Here is a 15,614-nt window from a genome sequence, read left to right as displayed (position 1 = left end):
TCACAAAAGAAACAAAACAACATTTAAAGAAGGTCTCATTTTCCTCAGTTTTAAGGTCAGTGTTATAAAATCTTATGAATCAATAATAAGAGACTTGGTGAAAATGTTACAGCTCTGGAAATATGTATATATATATATATATATATATATATATATATATATATATATATATATATATATATATATATATATATATATATGAGCACTTCAGTTTCTGAATCATTTTCTCTGATTTTGCTATTTATAGATTTATGTTTAAGCAAAATGAACATTGTTGTTTTATTGTTTTAACATTTAACATTTCTCCCAAATTCCCCCCAAAAATGGCGTAATGTAGAGCATTAAAGTTCATATTCATAAAGTTTTCATCAAGTTCAGAAATAAATTTTTGGTGAAATAACCCTGTTTTTTAATCATATTTAATCACGTTTTCATGCATCTTGGCATCATGTTCTCCTCCTCCACCAGTCTTACACACTGCTTTTGGATAACTCTATGCTACTCATTCCTGGTGCACAAATTTTCAAGCAGTTCAGTTTGGTTTGATGGCTTGTGATCATCCATCTTCCTCTTGATTAAATTCCAGAGGTTTTCAATTTGGTAAAATCAAAGAAACTTATAATTTTTAATTGCCCTCTTATTTTTTTCTGATGCAGCAAAGAAGAGTAAGGTTACATATTTATCCAGAATAAGAATTTGACTTTCGGAATCTTCAGAGAGCTGTCCAGATCTGCAGACTGCAGACGTTCCTCGGCTGCCTGTAAAATAAACATTAAGGGGAGATGTTCCTCCAGCCTGCAGTGCTGAAGATTCCAGACCAACTGTCCTTTCTTGTGCTGCTGAAATCCTCAGCGGGCTTAAACTAAACATTAAAGCGGACCCGGTGAACTGCTTACGGTAGAGGGGCTGAATTTTAAATAGAGAAACAAACAGAACGGTGCGTATCTGTGATGGGCAGTACTGCACCGCCGGCTGCCAGTAGGGGGACTGGTAGACATAGGGGAGGAAATGGTAGAGTGGGGCTGCGTCCAGAAACCCCAAAAGTGTCTCCTTTTTCCTACTGATCCTCCTCTTCTCCTCAGTGATTTGGAAACTGATTTCGTGATGCCATCTTGCCGCCTGTCTGAATACCGTAGGAGACGAAAGAAGCCGCTTAAAATCCTCTACGAAGAGGCTTCCAATGGAGGGTACATAAAAGCATCCTACTCCGGAAGACTTTTAGGGATTTTTGAATGACATCACTGCATCCACGCCCACAGAGCACACGGGAATGAAGAAGCAACACACAAATATATGTCATAAACGTATTAATTAACTATTAATTAACTTATCTAACTAAACAGCCAGTAAAGTAGTAATATAATGTATAGTTTATATAAGCTAACACGCTCTTCCTTTGCCACCTGGCTTTACAACTGACCACATATATATTATTTAAACTAATATTTTCTCACTACAACATATATGCAATATGTAATATGTTTTTATTATATTTAATATTTATTCATTTTTGTTTTATTACATTCAATGAAATCATAATTCACTATTGAAATAATTTAATATTGAAGCTGTGATTGGCTGGGCAGTATCTGGCATGTGCTAAAAGTGAGGGTTGTGATTGGCTAAGTTCATCGGTAGTCAACATCCTATCTAAAAGGGATCAGCTGTCCCATTTCCCCAATTCCAGCTCCTTCCCTCCATTCCTCCTCTCCTACCCCGGAAGAAGGTGAAGGAATCGAGGAGAGGAGAGGAGGAGTAGGAAAAGAGGAGTAGGAGAGGAGGAGTAGGAAAGGAGGAGTAGGAGAGGAGGAGTAGCAAAAGTTTCTGGACGCAGCCTGGGATCCCAAAACTCCAACTCCCAGAATCCCCGGCAGTGATCAGCGTCAACCAGCTGCACCTATGCACTACCCTATATATACCTCAGTCAAACCAGACCTCACTGTTGCACTGTTGCACCTTCGCCGAGGGGTGACCGGTAAAAGAGGGTAGATTGATCTGTAAAGAAAGCCACACAAAAAGAAAAGAAAAGAAAAGGAAATAGCTCGAAAGAGAGCATAAAGGGAGGACTAAGAGGTGCTCAGCCAGTTTTGAGTTTGGTTGTGTTTTAGTTTGGTTTATTTGAAGTTGAATGCTGTCTTTTGTTGGAACATGCCATTTTGTGAATTTCCTTTGTTCTATTTCCCGCCTTTTTTCCACACCTCTTGTAAGGTATTTTTTCCAACCATTCTCCAGTTTTCTTGGAGAAACAGTTGCTTAAGCACAACACCTTTAAAATTATTATTTCAAAACCATTACTAGAACTGAATAATAAAAAATAAATAATCGAACTATATCCTATATATCCTATCCTATATATATATATCGCCATTATATATTAATTATATAAATCTCTGTATTTTCTCTGCACTTGGATCCCACACCTACCCCAACCGTAACAGTATCGGGGTACAGTGGAATGCTGGGATGCCGTGTGATTATGTCTGAGATGATTTCAGCGCTGGAGTGCTCCTGAAGGAGCTGCTGGATATGAGCTGGTTAGTATTCTGCAGTAACTCTCCTCTCCAGTCTGTTGGGAGAGAAACACTTGAAAGTATAGTTGAGAGAGAACGTGTCGTGTCTCAGCTTCTGAAACCTCGACTCTTAAGGTCGTTAAACTCTGAATCGACAAGATGTGAATCAACTCTGAGTCTGGATGTCCATAAATAAGTGGAAGCTGCAGAACAAGATCAAGAAGAAAACATCTAAAAACTTCCATTAAATGTTATGGAGTCCTTCAATATGAATAACCATGCAGTTATGAGTGGAATCACTCACTGTTCTCGCGAAAAAAAAAATCATCATAATAATAGTAATCATAATAACAATATCAAATCAAACTATTATCAAATGTCACCAGTAAATTCTTGAAGAAGCCTTTCAATACTATTAAATGTATGTGTATCAAGTTACATTACTGTAGCATTTTAGAGTAATAGAAGGTCAAACTTAGGAAAAATGGCCATTCAGTTTTGCATAAACCAGATTTTGGAGTCCTATAAAACCAGCAAATCAAACTGTTATCAAATGTCACTATTAAATTCTTGAAGAAGTCCTTCTATAATATTAATTGCATTAATATCAAGTGGTATTACTGTAGCATTTTGGAGTAATACAATGTCAAATTTAGGAAAAATGGCCATTCGGTTTTGCATAAACCAGAATTTGGAGTCCAAGAAAAACAGCAAATCAAACTATTATCAATGACATCATTACATTCTTAAAGAAAGCTTCCTCTTACAGCGTCCACAGTTAATCCTGTTGGATGTGGTTGTTCCTTCTAGGTGGTATGCTGACATTACCCTGGATACCGTGGCTCTTGATGCATCACAAAGACTTGCTGTCTTGGTCACAGATGCTTCGGCAAGACGTGCACCAACAATTTGTCCACTTTTGAACTCTGGTATGTCACCCATAATGTTGTGTGCATTGCAATATTTTGAGCAAAACTGTGCTCTTACCCTGCTAATTGAACCTTCACACTCTTACTGCTCTTACTGGTGCAATAATGTGCAATTAATGGAGATTGGCCACCAGGCTGCTCCAATTTAGCCATGAAACCTCCCACACTAAAATGATGACAGGTGTTTCAATTTCATTGTTCAACCCCTTTAGCTCTGATCTGTAAAACACTGTATTAATTCAGTGAATTTAAACATATCTGAGCAGGACTGTTCTTTCCTCTGCTCTGTTCTTCACTCTGCATGGTCTCCTCCGAACATCACACCCCGCTAACGGCTCTATTCTCACTCCCACAGGCACTCACGCTCTCACCTCGGTCTCCAGGAAGCGCCGCAGACACCTTTTCTTCTTGATGCTTTTGCGGCGGGCAAAAATGGCAAACCCCAGCGCTATGATGACCACCACGAACAGCCCACCGATCGTCCCGGCGACTATCAGAGGGGTCCTGCGACACCAGAATATTTAGAATCACATCAAATGGAGTTTTGTGGGAAGAGGTAATGCTTGCTTTAAAAATAAAAGTCAGACTGGGCTAGCCTAGTCATCTTATGACTACTCTGAATGAGTTGCATTGATGCTCCCACCACCATGCTTCACAGTGGGGATGGTGGCGATTCAGACCAAAATATATGCCATCTTGGTCGGAATCTTACCACATGTTGGCACCACTTTAAAATAAGACTACCCTTATAAAGGGTTTATAAATGGTTTATAAATTAGATTAATTATTTAAGTATTAATATATTGTTGATTAGGTTGTAAATGCCTTAAAACCATTAATAAGCAACTTACAACACATTAATTGAAAAAGGAAACAGTGATCTGTTGTTCGCTTAGTCATTTAATTTATAGTAAAGAGTTAAACATACTTTTAAATATATTAATATGACAGGTTTAATGAAGATTGGTGGAAAACACAAAGTAACATTTTTTTTTTAACTGTTGTCATTTCTATCTATGTTGTTACTAATTTATTAACGGCTTATTAATTAATTTTAAAGTATTTGAAGCCTAATTAATAACATTAATAATCACCTTTATAAACCATTCATAACCCCTTTATAAAGGTAGTCTTTTTTAAAAAAGTGGTACCCACTCCCTTTGAGCTCAGATTGGTGGAGAATGCGGGGCCCATCATAATTCATAACTATAAATCACAGCTATAAATCACAGTATTAACTGTGATTTTCTCACCTGTCCAGTAGTCCAATGCAGTCTTGAATGCGGGGTCCAGTGCATCTGCAACCAAAAAAAAAAAGAGCCAGATTATCTTTTAATGAAATATTAATATATTTTCATATATTTAAACGCATTTTATAGACTATAAGGCGCACCGGAGTATAAGGCACAAAATCAATGAACGTAAATTTTCTGATGAACCCTGAGTGTTCTGGCAACCCAGGGCGGTTCGTAACTCTCAGTTAGCGGTTTATCCCACGTCCAAAATACTGCCAGTGTGTATATATATATATAAATATATATATAGTGCAGTGCTATTCTAATCGTACATTTACCTTAGCTGTGCTATTCTAATCATACATTTACCTCAGCTGTGCTATTCTAATCATACATTTACCTCAGCAGTGCTATTCTAATCATACATTTACCTCAGCTGTGCTATTCTAATCAAACAATTACTTCAGCTGTGCTATTCTAATCAAACATTTACATTAGCGCAGTGCTATTCTAATCAGACATTTACCTCAGCAGTGCTATTCTTATCATACATTTACCTCAGCAGTGCTATTCTAATTGTACATTTACCTCAGTCGTGCTATTCTAATCATACATTTACCTCAGCAGTCCAGACTGGTAGAATTTATATACAGAAGCTGCAACGGATTATAAGGAGCAGTGTTGATTTTAAGTGTGAAAAATACGATATATCATTGAAACAAGCCAACAAACAGATATTTACTGCTTCAGTTTTGTGCAATATAATAATATTTATCCATGTGCTGCATAAAATCACCAACACAGTCCATTTGCTGCAGTTTTTGCCTGTATTGGATTGATTACATGCTTCAATATAAGCATAGATTTGAACTTAGCAAGCATACAGAAAAATACATATAATCATATCATGATGAATAGCATGTAACAGACCGCCAGAAAGCTATTTCAGAGATTTATGCCCGCTGTGATTTTAATATCGGTAATAGGTCGGTGGTTCCCGGCCCCTTCTGGACCGAACCCACTCAGAGCAGAACTGGCTCCGGCAGGGGAACAGCGAGAGGCAAATTAAAACTCATAGCAGGGAATTCAATCTCTCCCAGCGTTTACACTTTCCCTTAACACTGACTCAGTGCAACATTACACCTCCTGCACTGTGTGTGTGTGTGAGAGTGTGTGTGTGTGTGTGTGTGTGTGTGAGAGAGAGTGTTTGTGTGTTTAGCTGTAAAATGCTAACTGCAAGCTGTGTCAGTATAAATATGGCAAATGTTTTCATCCCATGTGCTTTTATTTTGAATTACTGTATAATATAATACACACAGGGCCCTATTTTGGCAATATATAGGTGAGCTGTCAATTGTGCACCATGCAGCTTTATTTAGGGCGTGTCAGTGTGTCTTTGCTATCGTAACCACTGTAAAAGTACACCTTGTGCAGCTTAAAACACGCAAATGTTATTTTATTTTGTAGTATTAAAAGTGGCCAATTCAACTATGAACTATTCTAATCATTAATTTACCTTAGTGCAGTGCTACTATGATCACACGTTTACCTCAGCAGTGATATTCTAATCATTGATTTACCTCAGCAGTGTTATTCTTATCCTTAATTTACCTCAGCACTGCTAATCTAATCATACATTTACCGCAGAAATGCTATTCTAATTGTACATTTACCTCAGTAGTGCTATTCTAATAATTAGTTTACCCCAGTAGTGCTATTCAGAGCAGTGAGCAGAATGTGAAGTGGGTTCATTCACCTTCAGGATCAATCATACATTTTCCTTAGCGCAATGCTATTCTAATCATACATTTACCTCAGCAGTACTATTTTAATCATACATTTACCTCAGCAAAGCTATTCTAATCCTTAATTTAGATCAGCAGTGCTAATATAATCATACATTAACCTCAGCAATGCTATTCTAGTTGTACATTTACCTCAGAAGGTGCTATTCTAATCATTAGTTTACCACAGAGTGCTATTCAGAGCAGTGAGCAGAATGTGAAGAGGATCATTTACCTTCAGGATCAATCATACATTTTCCTTAGCGCAGTGCTATTTTAATCATACATTTACCTCAGCAAAGCTATTCTAATCCTTAATTTACCTCAGCAGTGCTAATCTAATCATGCATTTACCTTAAAAATGCTATTCTAGTTGTATATTTACCTCAGTAGTGCTATTCTAATCATTAGTTTACCACAGTAGTGCTATTCAGAGCAGTGAGCAGAATGTGAAGAGGATCAGCGGCTGGGTTCTCTGTGCTGTCGGACTGTGTTACGGGGAACGTCACGCCGCCGTGGCGCTGTGTTCTCCTGCGCCGGCTGTCTCAGGGACCCGGTGTCATCCTTGGTTCTCTATTTTTTTTGGGAAGTCGTTGCCCGGGCGACTCGACGCTGCGGAGGATCAGTGCAAGCCTGACGGTAACCAACGATGACAACTGTCACCATGGAGATGAAGGAAACGGGACGCTACATAGAACGGAGGGCAAGAGCTTTACAGGGAGCTTTGATTTTGTGGAAAAGAGAGAGAGAGAGAGAGAGAGAGAGAGAGACAGATAGAGTGGTAGAGAAAGATGTTCTTCAAACAGTAGGGCTGCAACTAATGATTATTTTGGTAGTCGACTAATCTGATGCCTATTTTTGCGATTAGTCGATTAGTCAACGATTATGTTTGCTATGTCTTCCATCTCTAAAGTTGTTTAGACCCCACCCATTCCTCACACGGACTCTTCGCTCTGATGCGGTCCGGCAGAAGATACAGGAGCATCCGAGCCCCCACTACTAGACTCTGCAACAGCTTCATTCACCAGGCAGTCAGACTCCTCAACACACAGAGGCTCCACTACCAGACTCTGCAACAGCTTCATCCACCAGGCAGTCAGACTTCTCAACACACAGAGACCCACCACACACCCAACACACTCAGACAAAACTGAACTGAACCCCCCACCACCCTTTACACACACATAGACTGAACTTCACCCACACACAGACACCCACTCAGCACACAGAGACTGAAATGTCTTTATTCCTTTCAGCAATGTTTGCTGCTACTCTCAAAAACTATAAACTCTCTACCTCAGTAACTGCTGTGATTATATATGTTCTATATGTTACAGTATGTTACACATCTCTGCACCTTATCCTTACTATACACATGATTATACCATATCGGTACTGCACTGTCCTGTCTTTAATTGTCTTGTCGTCACTCCTGCACTTTATGTTGTCTATTGCTTGTTGTTCCATATTGCACCATGGTTCCGGAGGAACGTAATTTCACTACACTGTGTACCTGTACTCAGATGTAATGACAATAAAAGCCTCTTGACAATAAAAGCCTCGTGAATTGACTTGTACCATGACTTTTGCCATGTCCCTTGGAAGCTTTAGAGGCCTGTGGGATATGTGGGCGTGGTCTCCTGCATTGAATGTAATTGTGATTTCTGCATTTTGAGTCTGTGCACATGGACACTTCAAGCCAGATGTTGCCGGTCTGCACTGCACTGTCCACTGTAGGTGGTAATATTAGCCCTCTTACCCCTGGGTGCAGTTGGGGTGGCAGGGGTGGCACTCGTTGTTGGATTCGGCGTATTTGAAGATGAAGCTGGTGGCTCCCTGAAGCCCGTCAGGACATTTCTCCACACAGTTTGGACCGTCCTTCAGATGGAGACACTTCGTACACTGATCTGGACCCTGCAGCAGAGAGAGAGAGAGAGAGAGAGAGAGAGAGAAAGAATATATATATATATATATATATATATATTTACTTCAGCAGGGCTTTTTTAAATCATACATTTACCTCAGCAGTGCTATTTTAATTTCTAATCCTACCTTAACCTTAGTGCACTGCTATTCTAATCCTACATTTACCTCAGCAATGCTATTCTAATCATACATTCACCTCAGAAATGATATTTCAATCATACATTTACCTCAGTAGTGCTATTCTAATCATACATTTACCTCAGCAGTGTTATTCTAATCATCGACTTCACAATGAGAGTTCTGGTTCTGGCCCATTCAGACTATTAATACTTCTCACAGATATGTATTGTGGCGTGAGGAGGCGGGGGAGTTGGTCCGCCCACGCCAACACGCTCAGTTCTGCCTGTCCCCAGCTGATCTGCGGTCCGGACTGATTAGCAGATCAGCCGGGACAGGCATATCAACTCAGCCTGAGCTCACTCCAGGGGGGGGCACGAGAGACTGCACTGGAGAGCAGAGAGGGCTGAGGCTGCACAGACTCTAAAACGAAGAAGAAACGAATAAACTCTAGAGCCCCACTGGGCCATGTTTATTTAAGTTTGTTTTGGGTGTGGTGGAGGGCATTTTAAAGCCGAAATAAAGGTATGTTCTGAGTTAATTCACTCCTCGTGTCTGTGTGTCTATCTGCGCTTCCTGCTGCCGGGTCACAGTGGTCACGCCCCCATCCCCAGGGGCGCGCCACAGTATAGAGAAAGTTCTGCACTGTATTAATCACAGCATCTCTTCTGATTGGTTAATATTTGTATCACCTGTGCCGTGTGTCACACGGTTGGTGGACTTCTCGGCGTGTCTGACGTGTTTCAGGATGTTAATTGTACATGTTTGAGCAGTAGACGGACAGGCGTTCACCTGGCGGCGGAGAGGAGCTGACAGGTGTTGTACACGGCGCTGCAGAAACAGCCCTCAGCTGGAGTCATTATTTATGAGTCTGTCTGTAACGCTGTGGATCAAGCTTCAGGAACGAGCTTCAGGAACGGCTGCGGTGCAGTGGGGTAAAGATTACTCACCTGGGTGCCAAACCTCACAAATCGCAACTGTGAAGGACTTTAAAGAGATTTTGTACCAAATTCATCATGTCCTTCATCATCACGTCAACCGGGAAATCGATTATTTCCCAGAGCTTCAATAATTCAGTACCATAACGTTTTAAAATATTAACAATAGCCATCTTTCCACTACAGCATCAAATGGATCTTTTCATACATAAGATGCTCTGGATTCTAAGGCGCATTTTATTCAACACTAGTAACTAGTAACTAGTAGTAGAAACTGCAGAGCTGCTTCTGCTGCAGAGGTTAAATCAGCTCACCGGGCCGTGGCAGGTCACGGTTCTGTCTCCAGTCTTCTCACACTGGCCGTCACACTCCACACACACTGAACCGTTAGCAAACTCCCGAACATCTCTGAGAAAACACATACACACACACACAACACTTTATAATATAAACTAGTTTATGTTTGAGTAAAATGAACATTGTTGTTTTTTAATGATCTTTTATTTTTTCCTTCCAGAGCTGTAGAGTAAAGGTGTTATCTAAGCCCTGTGGACACACTCACCCACTGTAGAGGTTACAGGACTTCACACAGGTTTTCCCCCGGCTGTAGAACTTGCAGGACAGGCACTGATCTGGACCAGAACCCCAGCATCCTTCTTCAGAACACAGCTTATCACACACCATCTGCAGCTGAGCTGAATATAAAACACACATATCACAATACAGCTACAGTGAGAGAGAGTAGAACACAAGGTAGTACTATAGTAGGTAGTAGCTGTTTCTATTAAAGTGGCCACAGTAAGTGGAAGAAGCACAAGGTAGTACAATAGTAGGTGTTTCCAATAAAGTGGCCACAATTATTGGAAGAAGCATAAGGTAGTACTATTTAGTAAGTGTTTCTAATAAAGTGGCCACAGTAAGTGGAAGCACAAGGTAGTACTTTAGTAAGTGTTTCTAATAAAGTGGCCACAATAATTAAAAGAACAGGGTAGTAATATAGTAGGTGTTTCTAATAAAGTGGCCACAGTAAGTGGAAGCACAAGGTAGTAGTAGAGTAAGTGTTTCCATTAAAGTGGCCACAGTGATTGGAAGAAGCACAAGGTAGTACTACAGCAGGTGTTTCTAATAAAGTGGCCACAGTGATTGGAAGAAGCACAAGGTAGCACTATAGTAGGTGTTTCCAATATAGTGGCCACCATGGTTGGAGGAAGCACAAGGTAGTACTATAGTAGGTCGAAGGTGTTTCTAATAAAGTGGCCACAGAGAGTGGAAGAAGCACAAGGTAGTACTATAGTAGGTGTTTCCAAAAAAGTGGCCAGTATGAGGAAAGGAGGTGTTTCTAATAAAGTGGCCAGCGAGTGGAACTATAAAGCAAGCTGGATGTTTGGAGAATGAGCTCCTATCTCCAGCTATATCAGTAAAGAGCTAAAAATAGCTGTAAAATTGCTGCGCTGTGACTCTATAATTTTACATGGGTTAAAGACAGAGTTGAACTTGTTCCAAATGTATTCTTTATTCACACTAGAGCATTACACAACAGCAGTAATTTCTTCTCATTATGTTTAAATTACACTTCATACACTGAAGCACAAGAAGAAGTAGTTCTGGCTGTATTTGTATCCAATGAACACAGCGGAAATCCCAAGTAGAGCTGCACGATATATATCGTTTACGCATCGTCATGGCGATGTGTGCATGGGCAATAGTCACATCACAGGATGTGTAGGGTGTCACTTAAGGCGATTAAATCAAACACGTCAAGTTGCTGATGCTGATTCTTGACACAAGAAGAAGTAGATACACAGCGCTGTCTCTGTGTCTGTGTGAGTGACAGGCTGCTTCTGCCTGAGAAGCGCGAGGGGGAGGGGGAGTAAACACCTCCATCCACACCTCCATGGTTGGGAACGTGCTTGTAAACGTGAGCACGTGTTAAAAGCTGTGCACCTCAGTCCAGCACAGTTTTGCGGCACAGATATTTTTCCAGTTACAGCTGAATTCAGTCTTTTAATCCCAGAATAAAGCCAATTTAATGCCTGATTAAAGGGCCGATTACTGTTGTTTTGCTGTTTTCCTCATGTTTTGAGTTGAGCTCGACACTGCTGACTCTCCTCTTGATTGGTCCAGACGCGAGACAGCGCACAGGTGGTGATGTCATGAGCTCTGCATTGTTTAATATCTCGATATATATCAGAAAAAAAAGAATATTTGCACTCACAGCACTCTCGCAGGTCCTTGTTGCTCTTGATGACGGCTCTCTGGCCGCGAGTGCGGAACAGCCCGGTCCAGTTGACGGTGTTGTAGTAGCACAGCTGGCTGTTGTTGGTGATGTAGACGTTGCCGGCGCTGATCTCCTGCAGGGACTGGAACTGGAGGGAGATGATCCAGCGGAGCTTCAAGATCAACAGCGAAATTCCACTGGAGGGGGAAAGAAAGAAAACTGAGTGAGAACCCCGTTTACAGCGGGGGAGTTTCTGTGGGAGGTTTCATGGCTAAATTGGAGCAGCCTGGTGGTCAATCTTCATTAACAGCACATTGCACCAGTAAGAGTAGAGTGTGAAGGTTCAATTATCAGGGTAAGAGCACAGTTTTACTCTAAATATTGCAATGCACACAACATTATGGGTGACATACCCGAGTTCAAAAGAGGACAAATTGTTGGTGCACGTCTTGCTGGAGCATCTGTGACCAAGACAGCAAGTCTTTGTGATGCATCAAGAGCCATGGTATCCAGGGTAATGTCAGCATACCACCAAGAAGAACCAACCACATCCAACAGGATTAACTGTGGACGCTGTAAGAGGAAGCTGTCTGAAAGGGATGTTCGGGTGCTAACCCGGATTGTATCCCAAAAACATAAAACCACGGCTGATCAAATCACAGCAGAATTTAATGTGCACCTCAACTCTCCTGTTTCCACCAGAACTGTCCGTCACCACAATGAATTATTGTGCTCTAAAACCAGGTGTTTCAGTTTCGTTGTCCAACCCCTGTTTTAAGTTGTTTTTGCCTGGACTTGATCTAAAGTAATACCTGATCGGCTGAACCTACTGTTAGCTTAGCGGGTTAGGTGATTCACAGTTTAGTCTTAAAGGCGTTAGCCGGCGTTAGCCGTACAGTGCAACAGGTTTAACTGTTAGACAGAATAACTGTAGGTTTAACTGAGTTTAATTGAGTGATATCATGTGTAAATACTGGAAATATGATCGTGTTCTCTATGAAGCTTTATGAATGTTACTATTACAGATTAATTTGTCCCCAGGGATGAATGTGGTTCAGACTGGCTGGAGGCAGTGTTAGCTCCTTTTATGAATGAGTTTTTCCTTTGAATTAAGTTTAGTTTAATTTTCTCTTTTACCATTTTACCATTCATTCAGCTGAATTGTTGTGTTTTTATTGTCACTATGCTTATTATAGTGTCACATCTGAAGTAGTGGCTCTGGGTAAATTTCACATTTTTATTTGCAAATAAATAAGAAATTTTTGAAGCATGTTAAGTTTTTGTTTTATGTAACTAAAATGTCAGTATATACGTCCATACAGCGCTGTTGAAAACCCTCCAAACTATGAAAAAATAGCATTTTCTCAGTCAGCTTTATGAGGTAGAGTCACCTGGAATTCAGGCTTTCAGTTAACTGCTGTGTATTTTTAGCGCAGCTAATGCTAATGCTGCTGCTCCCCGCCCTAGTGCTGGAGAAACTTCACTGAAAACTCACCCTTATAACTCTGTACTTCAGTGGAGTGACTTTACTGCTCCTTAATACCTGACTGGTAAAAAAAAATCATACATAAGGAGCACTGTCGATTTTTTTTTTTGGAAAATTAAAGGATTTTAAATGCGCTATGTGTGTTTGATGTACACTTGGAAGAAAACACAACATTTCAGCCATTTTTTGCACTCGTTAAACTAGTAATGTAAATGTTTGCTTCCAAAAATAAATATGAAATAACTGATCTAAAAAAGTGACACTCTTTGATCTGATGATTCGAGGGTGGAGTGAAGCAGCGATATAAAAAAAAACAGCATATTAATCAAAGCAGGGCTCTGAGTGCATCAAAGCGTCCATTTGAAGGGGGGAGTCAGGAGGAGCCTGAACAGGACAAACTGCTTCATTAGTATGATCAGCGGAGGGAGCTTCGCTTTCCAAGCTGCTCTGGAGAAAAGCCAGAACGCCTCTGGAAGCAGCGGAGCCGGACCCGGGAACTGCAGATCTGCACTTAATGAACTGATGATAATAAGAATTCAACTGATCTGTGTTTCAACTGCAGATAAGGGTTACGCTAGTGAGGGTTATTGATACAATACAGATACAAAAACTTCAGTTCCATTATTTTATTTTATTTTATCCCCAATTTACACGGCCAATTACCCAACCCACTCGTTAGGACTCCCCCTATCACTAGTAATGCCCCAACACACCAGGAGGGTGAAGACTAACACATGCTTCCTCCGATACATTGCCAAGTAGCATCACAGCGCTAACGTTGGGAGGAAAGCGCAGCGACTCGTTTCTGATACATCAGCTCACAGACGCCCTGAGCTGCAGACATCACCCTAGGAGTAATGTGGGGACAGAGCGCTATCTACTGTAACCACCTGGAGGGTGCAGGGCCAATTGTGCTCCCTCTGAGCGCCGGCAGCTTGATGGCAAAGCTGCATGTGCGGGGGTTCGAACATGCGACCTCCTGCTCATAGTGGCAATTGTTTATTTTCAATTTTGTATTGCCTTTTACACTCATTGTAAAAAAAAAAAATGTATTGAGTATATTTTTTAAAAGTATACTTAACATGGAAAAGTACATACTTTTCAAAATTAAAATATGTACTCAAATACATACAGTGAGTCCAAGAAGTATTTGATCCCTTGCTGATTTTCTTTGTTTGCCCACTAATAAAGACACTATCCTTCTGCACTTTTAATGGTAGATATATTCTAACATGGAGAGACGGAATATCAAGACAAAAATCCAGAATATAATTTTAAAGAATATATTTTAATTAATTTGTATTTCAATGAGGAAAATAAGTATTTGATCCCTCTTGCCAAACACACTCAATACTTAGTGGCAAAGCCTTTGTTTGCAAGCACAGCGGTGAGACGTTTGTTGTAGTTAACCACAAGTTTAGCACACACACCAGGGGGAATTTTGGCCCACTCTTCTTTGCAGATCCTCTCTAAATCATGAAGGTTGGTGGGCTGTCGCTTGGCAACTCTGACCTTCAGCTCCCTCCATAGATTTTCGATCGGATTGAGGTCTGGCGACTGGCTGGGCCACTCCATGACCTTAATGTGATTTTTCTTGAGCCAATCCTTTGTTGCCTTTGCTGTATGTTTAGGGTCGTTATCACGTTGGAAGACCCAACCACGGCCCATTTTCAGATCCCTGGCAGAGGGGAGGAGGTTGTCCCTCAGGATTGTGCGGTACATGGCTCCATCCATCTTTCCAGTGATGCGGTGAAGTAGCCCTGTACCCTTGGCAGAGAAACACCCCCAAAACATTATGCTTCCACCCCCATGCTTGACGGTGGGCACAGTGTTCTTGGGGTCATAGGCAGCATTTTTCTTCCTCCACACATGGCGGGTGGAGTTGAGGCCAAAAAGTTCAATTTTGGTCTCGTCTGACCACAAAACCTTCTCCCAATAACTTGGTTCATCTTTCAAATGATCATTGGCATACTTGAGGCGCGCCTCCACATGTGCTCTCTTCAGCAGGGGTACCTTTCGGGCACTGCAGGATGTGAATCCATTGTTGCGCAAAGTGTTGCCAATTGTTTCCTTGCAAACTGTGGTCCCAGCTGCCTTCAGGTCATTTGCTAACTCCTGCCGAGTGGTTGCAGGACGATTTCTGACCGTTCTCAGCATCATTGCCACCCCACGAGGCGAAATCTTCTTTGGAGCACCGGGCCGAGGTCTGTTGATTGTCATGTTATACTCTTTAAACTTTCTGATAATTGCACCAATAGTTGTTACTTTCACATCCAACACCTTACTAATCTTTTTGTAGCCCATTCCAGCTTTGTGAAGGTCAACAATTCTGACTCTGAGGTCCTGTGACAGCTCTTTGGTTTTACCCATGTTGGAGACTTGAAATCTGTGTGATCTGTCTGATTCTGTGGACAGGTGTTTTTCACACAAGTGATTAGTGAGAACAGGTGGCTTCAGGTCAGGTAACAAGT

The 15,614-nt window shown here is 41.1% G+C and overlaps 1 protein-coding gene across 1 annotated transcript in view; it reads right to left on the bottom strand.

The window, feature by feature from the left end:
- LOC125785907 (receptor tyrosine-protein kinase erbB-4-like) overlaps window positions 1–15,614 on the bottom strand; it is a 253,364-nt gene that overhangs the window by 44,983 nt on the left and 192,767 nt on the right. Inside the window, exons 12-17 of the mRNA XM_049470118.1 lie at window positions 11,655–11,854; window positions 10,002–10,134; window positions 9,754–9,847; window positions 8,218–8,372; window positions 4,693–4,737; window positions 3,811–3,943 (exon numbers count right to left, since the gene is read on the bottom strand). Coding sequence (XP_049326075.1) covers window positions 3,811–3,943; window positions 4,693–4,737; window positions 8,218–8,372; window positions 9,754–9,847; window positions 10,002–10,134; window positions 11,655–11,854 — 760 coding nt within the window. The remainder of the gene's footprint in view (window positions 1–3,810; window positions 3,944–4,692; window positions 4,738–8,217; window positions 8,373–9,753; window positions 9,848–10,001; window positions 10,135–11,654; window positions 11,855–15,614) is intronic.

The sequence above is a fragment of the Astyanax mexicanus genome, chromosome 21 (genome assembly GCF_023375975.1).
Source record: "Astyanax mexicanus isolate ESR-SI-001 chromosome 21, AstMex3_surface, whole genome shotgun sequence".
Classification (NCBI taxonomy): domain Eukaryota; kingdom Metazoa; phylum Chordata; class Actinopteri; order Characiformes; family Acestrorhamphidae; genus Astyanax; species Astyanax mexicanus.
Note: the sequence above shows the minus strand (reverse complement) of the source record. Positions and strands in the feature narration are given on the sequence as shown.